We start from the raw sequence: 17,354 nt of genomic DNA on the forward strand, positions 1-17,354 counted from the left end.
TAAAAATTCATATGTATAAATGGGGGTTCGAAACATGATTGTTAGCTTCAAATTCACATAACCCACCTAGCCAATATAATACATATGTCTTTGCGTTCTATTCTTTATACTCAAGCATAAATGAAAATTGTAGCAACATTCGTACTAGCACTTTGTTGTAGATAATTGATGAAAGAGTGATGTTTAGATTTTCTATTGCATAAGGGCATATACAACCCACATAAATGACTCGTATCTTACGAGGCATCTAAGGGGTTAAGTGAAAAAACATAAGAGACATATGTTGGTGAAGGAACATATATAGCATTCTCCATATATAAGATATGATTTCACTCATACAACCCATATAATACTTATAATTGATATTTAAACATTCGATGTGACACAGACTAAACTTTTAGTGAGAGAGGAACCAAACAATCCCTAAATAAAAGTGGGACAGTGTTGACAGGCCTCCATGCGTTCATCTAAGCAAGCAATATCTCCCTCAAGATCAGCGTACCCAAGGACTACTCGCCACGTGTCATACGGGACCCATCGCCGTTCAGATAACGGGTGCCACGTTTGCAATGCCCAGCCAATGGGATGGAAGCAGCCTCACCCTATCCACACGCCCACGCGCAGCACCACAACCTTCGCCTTCCTCCATCAGTTTCCCTCCACCGCACCCACGATCAAAAACGTACAAAACCATCGCTACCCCCTCACCCTCACTCTCCCTGCTGCAACCCAACCAAGCCCGCACGACACGACACCAAGTCGAGGAGCTCGAGAGGGCACCAATAATGGCCGGCGTGAACTCCAGCGTCGTCGGGCTCAAGCCCGCCGCGGCAGTGCCGCAGGCCGCCGCCGCCTCATCGCCGGCGAAGCGGGTGCAGCTGGCCGCGCCCGAGGGCCGCCGCGCCGCTCTGCTCGGCCTGGCGGCCGTCTTCGCCGTCACGGCCACCACCGGGTCGGCCAAGGCCACGATCTTCGATGAGTACCTCGAGAAGAGCAAGGCCAACAAGGTCGGTCAGTGTTTCGTTGGTGTTTGTTACGTTGCTAGCGAGCGTACCACCAAAACTAAGGGCATCAATTTAAAAAACCCGTTTAATTTCGATGGAAGCGAAACTGAAACCTGACAAGGTTTCTTTGCTGCGACCAGGAGCTGAACGACAAGAAGAGGCTGGCCACCAGTGGAGCCAACTTTGCGCGCGCCTACACCGTGGAGTTCGGCAGCTGCCAGTTCCCCTACAACTTCACTGGGTGCCAGGACCTCGCCAAGCAGAAGGTTCATTCTCTCATCATCACACACATATATAACAAACCTCACCGCGCGGCCTGCTGACAATAATCTGAACTGGTTTCTTCTCATCCTGTGCCGTGTCGTCCGTGCTTCATTGTGCTCTTGCAGAAAGTCCCCTTCATCAGCGACGACCTCGAGATTGAGTGCGAGGGGAAGGAGAAGTTCAAGTGCGGCTCCAACGTTTTCTGGAAGTGGTGAAGCAGCTAGCAGCAGCGTCTGATGGGAATGGAGGAGATCATCACCTGTCTTGTCGACCCTAGATATGTCCAAACTGCAGGGAAATTAAATCTTCATGTGTAATTGTGCTCATTCTGTTTCAATCATCTCAACATCCGATCATGAACCTCTTGCATTATTAACTGGCTCGATCGTCTTCTCAGTTTAAGACATTGGAGGCTGCTTTGTTTGTTTCAGAGGTCCTTCTTAAGATGATGCTATATTTTGTCATGGTTAATGTGATAAACAGGGTCAGGTCGGATTATTCTTGAATATATAAAATAGAATTTTAGGCTCTAGCAAACCAGTATATGAGCAAAAGAAAATTTGGAAACAAGAAAGTACCTAGATGTAAAAAAATATGAACAATAAGAAGAGAATAATAACAGTAGTAGTCTATACCACTAGATAATCCAACAGTTTAAACATTACAAAACTCACCTAACCAAATCATCCACACACCAATAACCTCCACAAACAAATTGCACCCAGACTTAACATACCATTAAAACCAAAGGTTCAGATCTTCCATTACTTACTCAAATCCAATAACAATATTATTTACATCATCTCTCATCCACCCCCTCTCCCTCCGACTCACTCGTGCCGCCACCACCGTCAACCCCGCCCCTCATGTCGTCGTCGTCATCGTCGACCCTTCCCCTCCTCGGGGTCATAGCCGTAGTGAGATTGCGTATAATGTGTGAGATGCATTGCATTGAGCTTTTAGGGAGAATATAGAAGTACATAACTTGGAGGGCAAGAAGTCTATCCTAAAGATGACAAAGGTTATCCTAGAGATAAGAAAGGTTATTCCGAGATTACAATCAATCCAATCAACCTTAACCAACCATATCAGATTTTGCCTAATATCACTACCGGAATTGGCCGCTTTGCCGAGTGCCTGAAGCACTCGGCAAAGTCTAAAAAACACTCGGCAAAGTCTTTGCCGAGTGTCGCACTCGGCAAAGTCTATGCCGAGTGTCGCACTCGGCAAAGAGGGCTCGATGAACAGTGCATCGGCAAAGACTTCTTTGCCGAGTACTTTTTCTCGGGCACTCTTGCCGAGTGCCAGAAGGTACTCGGCACAGACTTTGCCGAGTGCCAGAAGGTACTCGGCAAAGAAAAGCCGCCGTCACGGTGCCGGGGTGATGGAGACGTCGTCTTTGCTGAGTGTCTCCTAATGCACTCGGCAAGCAAGTTCCTCTTTGCCGAGTGTCTGCCGGCTAGCACTCGGCACAGAATCCATCAGGGGTCCCTTTGTCAGGTTCTTTGTCGAGTGCTCTGTATGGCACTCGGCAAAGCGTGCCTCTGTGCCGAGTGCCAGGGCCACTACACTCGGCAATGAACCTATACCGGTGCCTAGGTCTTGGTTCTTTGCCGAGTGCTATGGCCATGACACTCGGCAAACCCCCTCTTTGCCGAGTCTAACACTCGGCAAAGTGACCAGTACACACCTTTTTATTTGTTTTTTCTATTCCATCCAAACAAACAAAAGATACATCACATATATTATCACATATATCACATATATACATCATAGATATCATCACAAACATAAAATATCTAACACAAACATTAATATACAAGTTCTCAACACAAACATAAGTATCAACACAAGTCCAGAAGTATAAAAACATAATTTTCAAGCTCTAACATAAGTATTCAACACAAGTTCTGAAGTCTGAACACTAAAAACATAGCTCTCATCGAGGTGGGCTGTTAGACTGGTGCTACGATGGGCTGGGCTGTTCATGAGGGTTGTTGGATGCCGCCCCAGATTGGCCTTACACAGAGAAGACATTGCATGTTTTATACCAGATGCATTACCAACATCTAACTACAATTTTGATACTCACAGGAGTATGAAACAAAGTAGGGTCAATTGTAGGGAACAATGGAGGTGGTGGAGCGAAACTCTGTGCAGCGCCAAGGCTCTGCATGTATTGGAACATCTCCGCCATTCTCTGCTAATCTGCCAGGCGAGCCGCCCGCTCCGCCTCCCGCTCCACCATCATCCTTGCCTCCATCTCGTGACGTTCCCTCCTCTCTTCCTCTAGCTGGGTCTATAATATTACAAGCCAATGTTATAGTAACTCAAAGAGAAGGTATATAACTCAAGTAATGACGAGTTACAGAAGCACTAACCTCCAGTTGTTGTATGCGATGCTGTGAGCTATCGTGCCGAGGTCGTGTGGCTGGACTCGAGCCCGTGCTCCTTGCTCGCACCTGAGACAAAGTGGGAGTGGAGGACGAGTCGATTGCCCCATCGGCAATCCAGTACCGCCTCTGTCTCTTGCCTCCTTCGACCCTCATGAGCACATCGAGGTCGATCTCCTTGGTCCTCGGATCGTATTCTAGGCCATGGACCTCCTGCGCCATGGCGATATAGTCATGAAGGCGACTGTAGACGGCGGGGTTGCTCTACGCCTCGGGCCCGTCATCCGGGTTGTAGGTGACGTCGGACGTCGCCTTGCCCTTATGGGCCATAGCATAGGCCGAGAAGATGGAGCAAGGCTGGCCACCATGTGACGCCGACTTCAAAAAAACCAACGATATAGTTAGAAATAATATCTAATCCAGTGTTATATACCTAAATAAAAAGAGGGCGTACCCATGCTTCTGCATATTTGTCGAGGCTGCGGCTGCCTTGGTGGTGCGAGGGACCTTGCATCATTAGACGTCATTCCCGGCTAGCGTTGTGTGCCTCGTCCCACTCAGTCGAGCACCACCTATCCACCATCTGCTCCCAGCACAGAGGATGTGCGGCGCACCAATATGGAATCATCTACAAAGTAAACACGTAAACTGCATATTAGAAGATAAAATTAAATTCATGCATGGAGTACTGGTACCAAACATGAATGACTTTACATGCAGGTACTGGTCCCTGGTCAACGACATGGTTTGGGCTTGCTGCTTGGTCACCTTCTCCCTAAGGACGGACCGTGGTAGCTGACGATGGCCTGGATTTGGGCCTCATAGTGCATGTCCACGACGAGCTTCTTACAGTTCGTGGTGGCCACCACATCCGCCCTAGCCTCGTATCCAGTCTCGCATCTGTAGTAATTCTGCATACAAAAACGATGTATCCATACATTATTTCAAGAATGTGCAATGAATGCAACATATTTTACATTACACTAAAACTTACCCACAGCTCTTGCTTCACCCACTCCGGCTTGTTTTTGAATTCTCGACCGTCCCGGTCTACTGCATTGGGTGCGATGGCGTAGTGGTCGAAGGTGTAGGCTGGGCCCATCACTCCGGCGTACTCAACCAGTCTAGGGAAGTGTTCCCTGCATAGCAGGCTGAGGATGCCATTGGGGTTGTGACGATGACCCCCAGCATTCTCCACAACCGCCCAAGACCTGTCCAAGTGATAAATAAAAAGTATTAGTTTATATTATGATTTTGAACACATAATATGAACAAGAATGAAGAACATAAAGTTTCATGCCTCTCCCCATCTGGCCGAATCAGTGGCCGCCTGTCCCGAAGTTTTGACGCTGAGGGAGACTCACGGGACCTCGCAGGTAGACGCTCCTCGAGCCTCAGGTGCAAGAACCTGAGGCGTCCTGCTGAGCTTCGTCGTCGTCCTGCTGCTGGTCGTGGTCGTCCTGCTGCGCCGCCTGGTGCTGGACAAGGTCGTCCTGCTGCGCCGCCTGTTGTGCCTCGTCCTGCTCTGCCTCGTCCGTCGTCCTGCTCCTCCTCCCCCTCCGCCTCCTCAGCCAACCGCCCACCATCTTTGTCCAACAACCTGCAATTAAGAGTAAACAAATAAGCACATATAAAAAGATGTATTTAAAAATAGGTGCGAAATAAAAAGTCATATAGCATTAAATCGATTAAAAATAATCTTCATATGTGTCGGGGTTAGCCGGATCATAACTCTCATCATCACTATCAACCACTTCATAGCCAACACCATCTGAAGGCGCAAGTTCGTCATTAATGTCATTGCCTTCAAGGATTACTAAGTCATTCTTATTTTGCACCTCATCCTCCTCCTCATCAACAACCATTTCAATATCTACGTCTATTCCGATAGCTTCGGTTAAGTCTATCTCAAATTGCCCTTCTAGCCCATCTTCTTGGAAGAACTCTCCATCATATGTGTCCGAGTCTAAGTTATAATCTTCATCGTTAGGAACAAGTAATCTCCCATGCGGTGATACCTTATACACAACATCCCAACCCTTAAGATGTTCTTTCGTTTGACACGCATATGGGAGATAATACACTTGTGTGGCCTATTGGGCCACGATATAGACATCGTCTCCTGGTAAGGTGGAATCTTGTCGAATTTCGACTATCCCAAGATTAGAATGTGTCCGTCTCGTCACTTGAGGGTCAAACCAATGACATTTGAATATCACTGGAGTAAGAGGTTTGGAACCATAAAAATTAAGTTCATATATTTCTTCGATTCGTCCAAAATAATCGACATCATCAAGGCCGGGCGTAAAGACTCCAGAACACGTTGTTTTCCGATTGGGCCGACTTTGGTTGTAGTTTGTTGTGCGAAAACGGTATCCATTGACGTCATACCCAGAATATTTCTTGACCCTATAAGCAAAGCCGTTGGCTACTTGTCTCAACTCGGCACTCATAGACGGATCTCTTTGGCCCTGCAAGTATTCGCAAGTTAAAAGACACTAAATTGAGTTCATAGACGGATCTCTTTGACAAACTAAGCACGTACCTTACGTTTGAACCAGGAAATGAAATCGAGCAATCCATTTCTCGCACCCTTTCTAAGAAGAGTATCATATTCCTGTGGAGTTAGGTCCCTTGATCGACGCCAGAATTCATGAAGAAATTGTTCCATGTATGGCGTCACCTCTTCAAGGTTGGTCAATACATATAGCATGATATACCGCCACTCTTCATGTGTCAGGGTCTTGGTGGTCGAGCCACTTGCGCTTTCGAGTTGGCCTCGAAATATGCTGAGGTTCGATTCATTATCACCATCATTGTAACGAGGGGGTGGGTTATGCACGCTTGGTAGTTTGTCACCATAGTAAGTTGTTGTGAAGTTTGACACCTCCTCTTGAATGTATGCCTCTGCAATGGAAGCCTCGATTTTGCATTTATTTCTACATTTCTTTTGAATAGTCTTTAGACATCTCTCGATTTGATAGCACCAACGTCCCTGCACGTGCCCCCCATTCGTGCCTCATAGGGGAGATGAAGAATCAAATGCTGCATTGGATTGAAGAAGTCGGGGTGGAAATATATTCTCAAGCTTACACAGTAACACGGGTGCCAATCTTTCCAAGTCTGCAACCATAGTCCGAGATAACTCTTTTGCACAAAGCTGATGGAAGAAATAGCTCAACTCTGAAAGCGCTAGCCAGACATGCTCAGGGACATAACCTCGAACCATCACAGGAAGAATCCGTTCAATCCATATGTGGAAGTCATGACTCTTCATCCCTAAGACTCGCAGAGTAGATAAGTTCACCCCCTACCCAGGTTAGCTACATACCCATCAAGGAACATCAACATCTTGATCCACTGAAGTACTTCCTTCCTCTGGGCCCTGCTTAGGACAAAATTGGCCTTAGGCCTTCTCCATGTCTTTCCACCACTTGGCGGCTTCATCTCTTGGTTTGGTCTATCACATAACGCTGCCAGATCCACTCTTGCCTTTATGTTATCCTTTGACTTATCAGGAATGTCCATAATTGTTGCCCAAAGTGCCTCGGCAACATTCTTTTTAGTGTGCATCGCGTCAATGTTGTGTGGAAGGAGCAGGTCGTCATAATAGGGGAGCCGAGTCAAGCCCGACTTATGTGTCCACATATGCTGCTCACCATATCCCATAAAACCACCTTCTGTATTGGCCACGAGCCCATCTATCTGTTGATGAATTTTGGCACCAGTGATCGTTGCAGGTGGGCGGTCTGTCACTACGACACCTTTCGTAAAGTTCTTGATGTCTAGGCGGAATGGATGGTCAGGAGGGAGAAATTGTCGATGTTTATCGAAGGACGAATATTTGCCACCCTTTTTCAACCAAATGAACCTTAGAGCTTCCTTGCAAACTGGGCATGGGAACTTACCATGAACACACTAGGCGCAGAATAGCCCATACGCCGGTAAGTCATGCATAGAGTACTGGTACCAAACATGCATTCTGAAGTTTGTCTTCGTGGCTCGGTCATACGTCCATACCCCTTCCTCCCAGGCACGTACCAATTCATCGATCAAAGGCTCCATGTACACGCCCATTTTATTCCCCGGGTGTCCGGGAATTATCAACGACACGAATATATTCTGCCTTTGAAAGGACACACCGGGGGGAGATTGATTGGGATAACAAACACGAGCCAACATGTGTACGGGCAGCGCTCATTCCATAGGGATTGAACCCATCTGTGGCCAGCGCAACACGTACATTACGAGCCTCTTCGGCTTTCTCACGGTGAATGGCATCAAAGCGTTTCCATGCTTCACCATCGGATGCGTGCACCATCTTGTCAGGATTGTATCGTTTTCCATTTTTGTGCCATGTCATCTGTTTCGCGGATTCCTCGGTCATGTATAGACGCTGGATCTGCGGTATGAACGGAAGATGCCGTAGGATTGTCAAGGGGATGTCGAGCTGCCTCTTCTGTCCATCACCAGAGTCTAGCTCCATGAACATAGACGATTTACACTTGGGATAGTACTTTGCCTTCGCGTATTCTTTCTTAAATAGCACGCAGCCCTTCAGACAAGCATGTATCTGCTCATACGTCATCTTGAGTGCACGAAGGAGTTTATGTGCCTCGTACATGCTCTTTGGCAGAACGTGATCCTTCGGAAGCAGGCTCCCAATAACCGTTAACAAGCCATCGAATGCGTCTCGACTCATGTTGTACTACGACTTGAACGCCATTACACACCCAATGGCATCCAGTTGAGAAACCTTTGTCTGGCCGTGAAGGAGCTTTTGTGCCACGTCAAACATGTCATAGAATGCCTTTGCAGTCGGCTCTGGCTCGTCATCCGTACATCCACCGACGTACTGTGCCTCCTAATAGTCGTTCAACATATCCGCTACCCTCACATCGGCATCATAATCCTCGACGCGTTGTCTCAGCACCTCCTCTCTCGTACGATGCACTTCACCATGAAAGATACACCGAGTATAGTCCGGCATAAATCCATTCTTCTAAATATGTTCTACCATGGCCTTCATTGATTTTCTCTTCTGTTTGGCACATTTGCTGCACAGGCATGGGACTAGACTCGCTCCTTTAGCAGCTTCGCCATATGCCCGTTCCACGAAATCATCGGTCTTTCTAATCCATTCAGGGGTGACATCGTTCCTTCCTCTACGGCCCATGTACATCCACTCACGGTCCTCCATCCTCTAACAGAAGCCTATCAATAGAAAATTTTGGCAACACCTCCGCTGCACGGGGAGGTTTCGAAATCCTACATATAAAAGTATCAGCACGATGGCTGACATCCATGTATAATTCAACGGCACGATGGCCGACAATCACATCTATATATATTCAATCCATGAGAGATAACACAACAAAACTGCATTTACATGGAAACTACATTTACATGATTTACATATTTCATTCACAAATTCTCAATGAGACTATAGCCTAACTTACATGATTTACATCCTATCATTCACAGATTTACATTATTTACATCCTATCATTCACAAATTTACATGATTTACATCCTATCATCTAATCAATAATAAATACAAAGTGACACGTAATAAATACAAATCTAAATCATGAACAAATTCATACCTAGTGGAGATCGTCGAGGACGGGCGTGAGTCGCGTGGGGGCGGCGGTTGGGCCGCGCGGGTTAGGGCGGTGCGGGTCAGGGCGGTGCCGGCGGGGGGTGGTGCGCGTGGCGGTGCCAGCGGGGAGCCGGCGAGGGGTGGTGCGTGTGGCGGGGCCAGGCGGCGGTGGTGGCTGGGCGGGGAGGCGGGGCGTGGGGAGGCGGGCTCCGACGGCAGAGGCAGTGGGCGCGGGGAGGCGCGGCGGTGGTGGCCGGGTCATGGGGAGGCAGCGGTGGGGAGGCGGGGCGTGGGGAGGCGCGGTCGTAGGGAGGCGGTGACAGGTGAGGATGGGCGGGTCGCCGGTGGGGAGGCGGCGGCGGTGAGGACGGGTGAGTGAGAGTGAAAGAGGAGAAGGAGAGGCTGCAGACGGTTAAGTGTCGCTTCTTTGCCGAGTGCCCGCGATCTGGCACTCGGTAAAGATTTTTTTAATTTAAAAAAATACTTTGCCGAGTGCCTACTGACAGGTACTCGGCAAAGACTGGATTTAGGGTTTTTGTCGGGTGTCCCACGGCTATTACTCGGCACAGACGTCTTTGCCGAGTGTCATCACTAGACACTCGGCAAAGTATATTTTTATTTTTTTAAGTTTCCTTACCAAACTTTTTCTGGTATGTTCCTACACTATGTAGACCTACATGTACCATTTTGGCACATTTATAAAAGTGTTTCCTATAACTATTGGATTTAGTTCGTTTAATGGAATTTTCTTCGATAATTTAGATTTGAACTGCAAGTTACTCGAAACTTGGAAAACCGTGTATGAAAAAATGATATTCATGCTATTTAGCACAAGTTATGACCGATTTCAAGAGCGGACCAGAAACTTCGAGCACCAAGCTCACTAAACATGGTCGTGAACTTGCCATCCAGTTGTTTCAAAATTGTATAAGACACAAACAAAGTCAGAAAATCATGAAACTTGTCCACATGTCATTATATCATATATAGAGGCTGTGATAAAAATTTGAGAATGTTTCGAAAAAGTTGTGAGACGGTATGTGTATGAACCTAAGAGAAGTACACATGAAATCACAGAGTTTCAATGTACTTCTCTTAGGTTTATACACATACTTTCTCACAACTTTCTCGAAACATTCTCAAATTTTTATCACAACCTCTAAATATGATATCATGAAATGTGGACAAGTTTTATGATTTTCTGACTTTGTTTGTGTTTTATACAATTTTGAAACAGTTGAATGGCAAGTTCATGACCATGTTTAGTGAGCTTGGTTCTCGAAGTTTCCGGTCCGCTCCTGAAATTGGTCGTAACTTATGCTAAATAGCATGAATATCATTTGTGCATGCACGATTTTCCAAGTTTTGAGTGACTTGCAGTTCAAATCTGAATTATCGAAGAAAATTCCATTAAACGAACTAAATCCAATAGTTATAGGAAACACTTTTATAATTGTGCCAAAATGGTACATGTAGGTCTACATAGTGTAGGAATATACCACAAAAAGTTTGGTAAGAAAACTTAAAAAAATAAAAATATACTTTGCCGAGTGTCTATGGATGACTCTCGGCAAAGACGTCTGTGACGAGTGTCAGCCGTGGGACACTCGGCAAAGAAGCTTCTTTGCCGAGTGTCAACGCCCGACGCTCGGCAAAATCTAACGGCCGTCAGTTATAGACGGCTGCTGACGGCCTTTTGCCGAGGGCCGCCTTCGCCGAGAGTTTAGCACTCGGCAAAGATAGCTTTGCTGAGTGTAGTTTTTTTCCGTGAGTCCTGCTCTCGGCAAACACGTTCGTTACCGAGAGCTAGACTGTGTCGAGTGCCCGACAAAAAGCACTCGGCCAAGGGCCAAGCACTCGGCAAAGCCACAGATTCCGGTAGTGTATATATACTCTAATCGTAGCGTTAGCATGGGATATATGCCAGTGACAACAACAACATTAGTAATAATAAGATCCTAAGACAATTAAAGAATATATAAGTTTTTTTAGTTCTTTATATATTTCTAATTGGCGTAACCAATAGTTACGTTTCTTATGTTAAAAACTATACACCCTAGAAATATCTATTGGTATTCCTAAACTTCGCATGAATCACTACTACAGAATGAAATATCTATACCAGTTGAGAATTGGTCACGGTACCGAATTTCCAACCGGTACTTGTCATTTAGAATTAAAGACCTCAGTTTTTAATACCGGTTGTATGAACCCGTACTAAAGTTGAAACTTTGGTACCGGTTCTTGGCATGAACCGATACTAAAGATGTAACTTTTAGTACCGCTTCATGCCAAGAATCGGTACTAAATGTTACATCTTTAGTACCGGTTAGAACTGTTACTAAAATATTAATGGACTTTTTATTATATGCTTACGCACATTAAAATGGTTGTGTACATTAATTTATTTATATATATACATATGTAAATGTGTAGATTCATATATACATGTGTAGAATCAATAATATATACATTAATATTCATGTGTAGATTCAAATATACAAATGGATATTTATATTAACAGTAATACATACAAATGCCTATGAAGTTTCCTAACTTCTAAAAATATCTCTATTTCTATGTTCTTAATATGAATCTTCTTTATCTTCTGCATGTTGAAGATTTTGTCGATCATAATAGAACTCTCCTTCTTTGGATACGACATCTCTATTTATAAAAGCATATAAGTTGTTATTGAATTGCTTCTATCCTATCCATAGTGAATACTTTTTCCTTCATCTTTATTATCTGTCATTTGCCAATAACATTGATAAAAAGTGTTATTGTATTAAATTGAAAGCTGGTATACTTTATTGATATGAAATTAACATCAACACTGTAGAAAATGTTGATGTACCTCGATATTTTTGGCCACTGACTTGTTACCTATGAATGTCTGAATAAATTCACAAATGTAGTAACCATAGAGGTGGTTTCCTTTTTCCTATATCAAACACTAAAATCGAGAAACAAGTAATGAATTATTATTAGCAAATAACTTGAGGGATCGGAAAGCTACAAACGTACATGAAAGTTTGACCTAATCTAAAGAGTTTCTTTTAGGCTGACATGCTTTTTCATAGCCAACTCATGCACTGCATAATGAAAATTACAAGTCTTTGGTACATGCATGATTCAATTATTTAGAGGTTTATAGAGTTAGGTTTGAATGGTAAGAATTACTCTTTAAGAAGGTATATTATTTCTTTTAAGTCATCGACTTGCTTCCTCAAGGAGTCAAGGATAAATATAATACCTTCTTCCATTAAGATCACCAAAAGTACCCATTGAAAGTTGTAGGAAAGTTACAAAAAGGTAGAACAAATTAGAAATACACATTTAGTCTAAAAAGGTATGGGTACAAAAAGATAATGGACACTAACTTAAAATTATATGGAATTAGTATACATTACATATAGTGTTGCTTTGTGAAGGAACTTGTGCGGTCTTTGTAGGATAGCCGACCGATATCCCTAATTGTTATTTGGTTTATGTGCACTAGGTCCATGAAGTCAATATTGAAAATCCCTTCTTTACAACATCGTTGGATGTCCATGCTTTAGAAAACATAGTAGGTGTAAGAGAACTTCAGTTAGCATTGAATATATATTATTCAGTAGTGGACAAGAGAGAAGGTAAATACTTATAGAACTCAGGTGCTGGGTCTAACGCATTCCACCGGTATATATCAAATATATTGTTAAAATCGAGCCACATCACATCAACATTGTTGAAGTAGTGGTCTTGTATAAACACACAAAAGGTGACCCTATCAGCGGTTGAATCCTTCAAATATCAACTGTCTTGGAATCTGTTCAATTGTGTTGTAAGTTCGGAACCTCTTCTAGAGTATAGGCCGACCTTGCTTGAATTGCCATGCAAACTAATGTGATGGCATATTTTCTTTGTGTATTTTTTCTTTTCTTTTTCAAGCATGTGCCCATAGTTTTGTACCATCTAGAATACAAGATTACCACTTCAGTGAATTGGCTTGGCACGATGGTATACTTGCCCATTCCAATGCTTAGCTTTTCTTCTTAATGGGTGTTTAGCCACAAGAAATCAACGATGGGTTGTATAAACAATTTTTCTATAGTGACGTAGATACAAGCATCTGTCTCATCTAAACAATGGGTGCAGACATTGAATCCATTATCCTAATAGATTTGAATGTGCAGGCCAATTGTTGATGGTTATGAATAACAAAGCACATCATTAAAAGCCTTCTTGTGCTCGTCCCACATACAACACCTTTGGACCACAATTGTAAAAAGCTCATCCACCAATGGTTTTAGGTACGCATCAATGTTGTTAATAGATTGTTTTGGCCCTTCAATAAGCAGCAGCATCATTATGAACTTTTGCTTTATACATAGCCAGGGTATACATATATAGAGTCACATGCTGAGGATATGACCACTGCCCTACTCGCTGAAAGGGTTCATGCCATCGGTGGTTAAACCAAACCTTACATTTTTTGCATCCTCTACAAACTCTAAGAATGTTCTATTAACTTTACACCAATGTGAACCATTACTCTCTTCTTTGTGCAACCACATTATCTTGGTGTGCTCTTTGTTACGAAACAAATGTTTCAATCGTGGTATTATAGGGAAGTACTGTTGGTCACTTGTTTTCAATTGCTATGAATCAAAAACAAGGCAACACACACATGTTAAACGTTAAGGACCTTCATCCTTCGAAGCATTATCCTCTTTCAGAGATAATGACTCTTGTACGAAGGTCATGAAGAATGAGTCTTTATTTTTCATAAGTATAATATTACAATGTAACATTATAACAATTACTTATTTCATCTCGCATGCCAGGATGATGTTAAGGTATGTATTATATATATTAATAAAGTGGTACAAATTATATATTACATTTGTACCTTCGGCTTGCTCGAAAGAGAGAATGCGAGTACAACTTTTCAATCCAACGTGAATAGTACGGGGTAATATTCATCTATTTATAGGCAAGGGACGCAGCCCAAGCAGAAGTACAATTATGACCCTGATATCTACACATTGCTCTAATACAAATATCAAGGATAAACAAGTCTTTTCCTTGCTGGCTTGGTGTCATGTATGACCTTCGTGACCATCTTAAGTCGAAGCTCCAATTCTTGTCGAAGCTTCGCTACATTTTATGCATGTTTGTTGCATCTTTGGCACTTAGTTCCTTTGATTACAAATAGTTTCTTCATCCTAAGGACCTTCAGCATAGAAGGAGACCCCCAATAGTAGCCCCTTCGTGGTGCTAGGTCGTTTTTTTCATAACGAGCTTGATTCGCGAAACACACGAAGGCTTTTGAATGCCGAAGGTCCAAAAACACCTTCTCAGTTAGTATGAGCGGCGCGGCAGTATGCCTTCTTCACATGCAAGGCTATATAAATAGGTTGGTTGGTAAGAAGTTATTACATCATTCCTTGCTTTTGCACTGTTGTTGTTGGGGGTATTCTTCTCCGCCGAAGGTCCTCAAGGAAAAAACACCTTCGACAAAATGATACAAAGGTTTGCCGAAGTCACCTTCAGCCTTGATTTAGCTCCTCAAGACGAAGACTCTGTATAGAGGCAACAATGCAAGATGTCGAAGGTCAATGGCCTCAACCCAGATCAAGCAAGGAAGAAAAAAGGACCAGATAGGCCTTATTGGTTTTAGTTACATGTAAACAAGAGTTCAGGGGCATGAATGTAATTTTATCCGGACTGCGTCCCGTGACTATAAATAGATGAATAATACCCCCGTACTGTTCACGCTGGATTGTAATCACTCTCGCGCCATTTTCGCTCTCTTACCTTCTGGCAAGCCGAAGGTGTCAATATAATATGAATATTGTTTATGTTTATTCATGTTTATGGAATATAATAATAAATGAATAGTTGATACATAACAATTATTATCTTCATTTTTATATTCCTTCACTTGCTTATTTGTATTCATGTTTATATGTTGAAATGATGAAGGTGTGTCCTTCATGACCTTCGTCTGAAGACCATTATATCTGAGAGGAAATAATGCTTCGAAGGACGAAGGTCTTTAACTATTGACAATTGTGTTGCCTTGTTCTTGATTTATAGTATTCGAGAACAAGTGACCAACATTGGCGCCCACCTCCGGTGAACTCACTTCCGCAACTGCGACAATGGCTTCGCAAGGCAACCAAGCTGCGCCACCTTCGACTACGAAGCTGGCGCTCCCAATCACAGGCGGCTCAAGTTCTGAACCAGCCAACAAGAAACAGAAGAAGGAAGCACAGAGAAGGGTACAACATGTTGATGTGCAAGGACCCTTCATCAGGTCCAAATGGTCTCACATACCAATTACCTTCTCTCAGGAAGACCTTCAGCTTTAAGATTATCCTCACAACGATGCAATGGTCATATCTTGTGTCATCAAGGGATTTTTGGTCCATAATGTCCTGGTGGTCACAGGCAATGCAGCGAACATCATTTTCATGAAGGCTTTCAAGCAAATGCAAGAGCCGGATGACAAGATACATGATGCAACACCCCCCTTTGTGGTTTCGGAGGAAGACAGATTGTAGCGCTCGGCAAGATAACCATGTCAGTTACCTTCGGCTACGTTCACCACACAAGGACAGAACAGGTTGTCTTCGACATTGTTGATATGGAATATCCATAGAATGCAATCATTGGTCGAGGGACACTCAATGCCTTCGAATCAATACTTCATCCAGCATATCTTTGCATGAAGATACATTCGGAACAAGGCCCCATTGTTGTACATGAGAGTCAAGAAGCTGCTAGGAGAGCCGAAGTAAGTTGGACGGATTCGAAGGCCATCCATAATATAGATGAGGCCGAAGCTCATCAGCAATATAAGCATAAAAGAGAAAAGGCTGCTTCGGCAGATCAACCAAAGTCCATGCTTTTGTGTGAAGACATAGCTGAGCAAAAGGTGCTATTGGGATCTCAATTATCTGATGAGCAAGAGAAGACCTTGCTAAGATTTTTGTTTAATAATAAAGATGTTTTTGCTTGGTCAGCTAATGATATCTGTGGTGTCAATAGAGATATTATTGAGCACTCGCTCAACGTAGACCCGTCCTTCAGACCAAGAAAACAGAGGCTTCGGAAAATGTCCGATGATAAAGCCGAAGGTGCACGAAACGAAGTGAAAAGACTTCTAAGTGCCGGCATTATCAGAGAAGTGACATACCCAGAGTGGCTGGCCAATACCGTCATGGTAAAGAAAGCAAACAGAAAATGGAGAATGTGTATTGACTTTACAGATCTCAATAAGGCATGCACGAAGGATGAATTCCCACTTCCAAGAATATATTCCCTTTGCAAGTATCTTCATCCTCTGCTGAAGCTAGAGTTATTGCTTCATCGCCAAATAGAAGTTTAAACGGAGTGAAACCCGTTGATCTTGAAACCACATTATTGTGATTCCACACCAGCTTTACTAATTCATCTGGACACTTTCTCTTTGGCAGATTAAAGATTGACCTCATTATTCCTTTGATAATGATTCCATTTGATCGCTCTACTAAGTCGTTGGACTCTGGATGTCTTACCAATGCGAAATGTATCTTTGTTCTAATTTGATCACAGAAAGTTTTAAATCTTCGGAGCGAAACTGTGCTCCATTATCAACTGTGATGGCCTTCGGCACCCCAAACCGGCAGATGATATTTTTCCAGAAAAGTTTCTAGATTGTGGCTGATGTTATTATAGCTAGTGGTTTAGCTTCGATCCATTTTGAGAAATACTCCACTGCTACTACAACATATCTCATATTTCCTTGGGCTGGTGGAAGTGGTCCTAATAAATCTAATCCCCATCTCTGTAATGGCTAAGTGGGCTGAATTAGTTGTGTTAGAGATGAAGGTTGCTTTTGATCCCTGGCACACTCCTGACAATTCTCACATTTTTGCACTAGGTCTGCTGCATCCAAAGCAGCCTTCGGCTAATAGAAACCTTGTCTAAATACCTTGCCTAAGAGTGGCCTGAATCCAATATGTGCTTCACATATTCCTGATTGTATTTCTTTCATCAACTCTTGACCTGCGACTTTGGATAAACATTTCAGCAATGGGGAGCAGACCCCTTGTTTAAAAA

General features: G+C 43.5%; 1 protein-coding gene across 1 annotated transcript; it reads left to right on the plus strand.

The window, feature by feature from the left end:
* Nucleotides 1-666: 666 nt before the first annotated feature.
* Nucleotides 667-1,775, plus strand: LOC542605 (photosystem I N subunit 1). Its single transcript, NM_001349570.1, has 3 exons — nt 667-1,007; nt 1,145-1,270; nt 1,394-1,775. The coding sequence occupies exons 1-3, from the start codon at nt 786-788 to the stop codon at nt 1,481-1,483; spliced, it is 438 nt and encodes a 145-aa protein (NP_001336499.1). The 5' UTR covers nt 667-785; the 3' UTR covers nt 1,484-1,775.
* Nucleotides 1,776-17,354: the final 15,579 nt, after the last annotated feature.

The sequence above is a fragment of the Zea mays genome, chromosome 3, assembly GCF_902167145.1.
Source record: "Zea mays cultivar B73 chromosome 3, Zm-B73-REFERENCE-NAM-5.0, whole genome shotgun sequence".
NCBI lineage: Eukaryota > Viridiplantae > Streptophyta > Magnoliopsida > Poales > Poaceae > Zea > Zea mays.

Coding starts and splice junctions, on each gene's coding strand:
- LOC542605 (NM_001349570.1), top strand. CDS start 786: ATGGCCGGCGTGAACTCCAGCGTCGTCGGGCTCAAGCCCGCCGCGGCA. Junction 1,008..1,144: donor AGAAGAGCAAGGCCAACAAG/GTCGGTCAGTGT, acceptor TGCTGCGACCAG/GAGCTGAACGACAAGAAGAG. Junction 1,271..1,393: donor AGGACCTCGCCAAGCAGAAG/GTTCATTCTCTC, acceptor GTGCTCTTGCAG/AAAGTCCCCTTCATCAGCGA.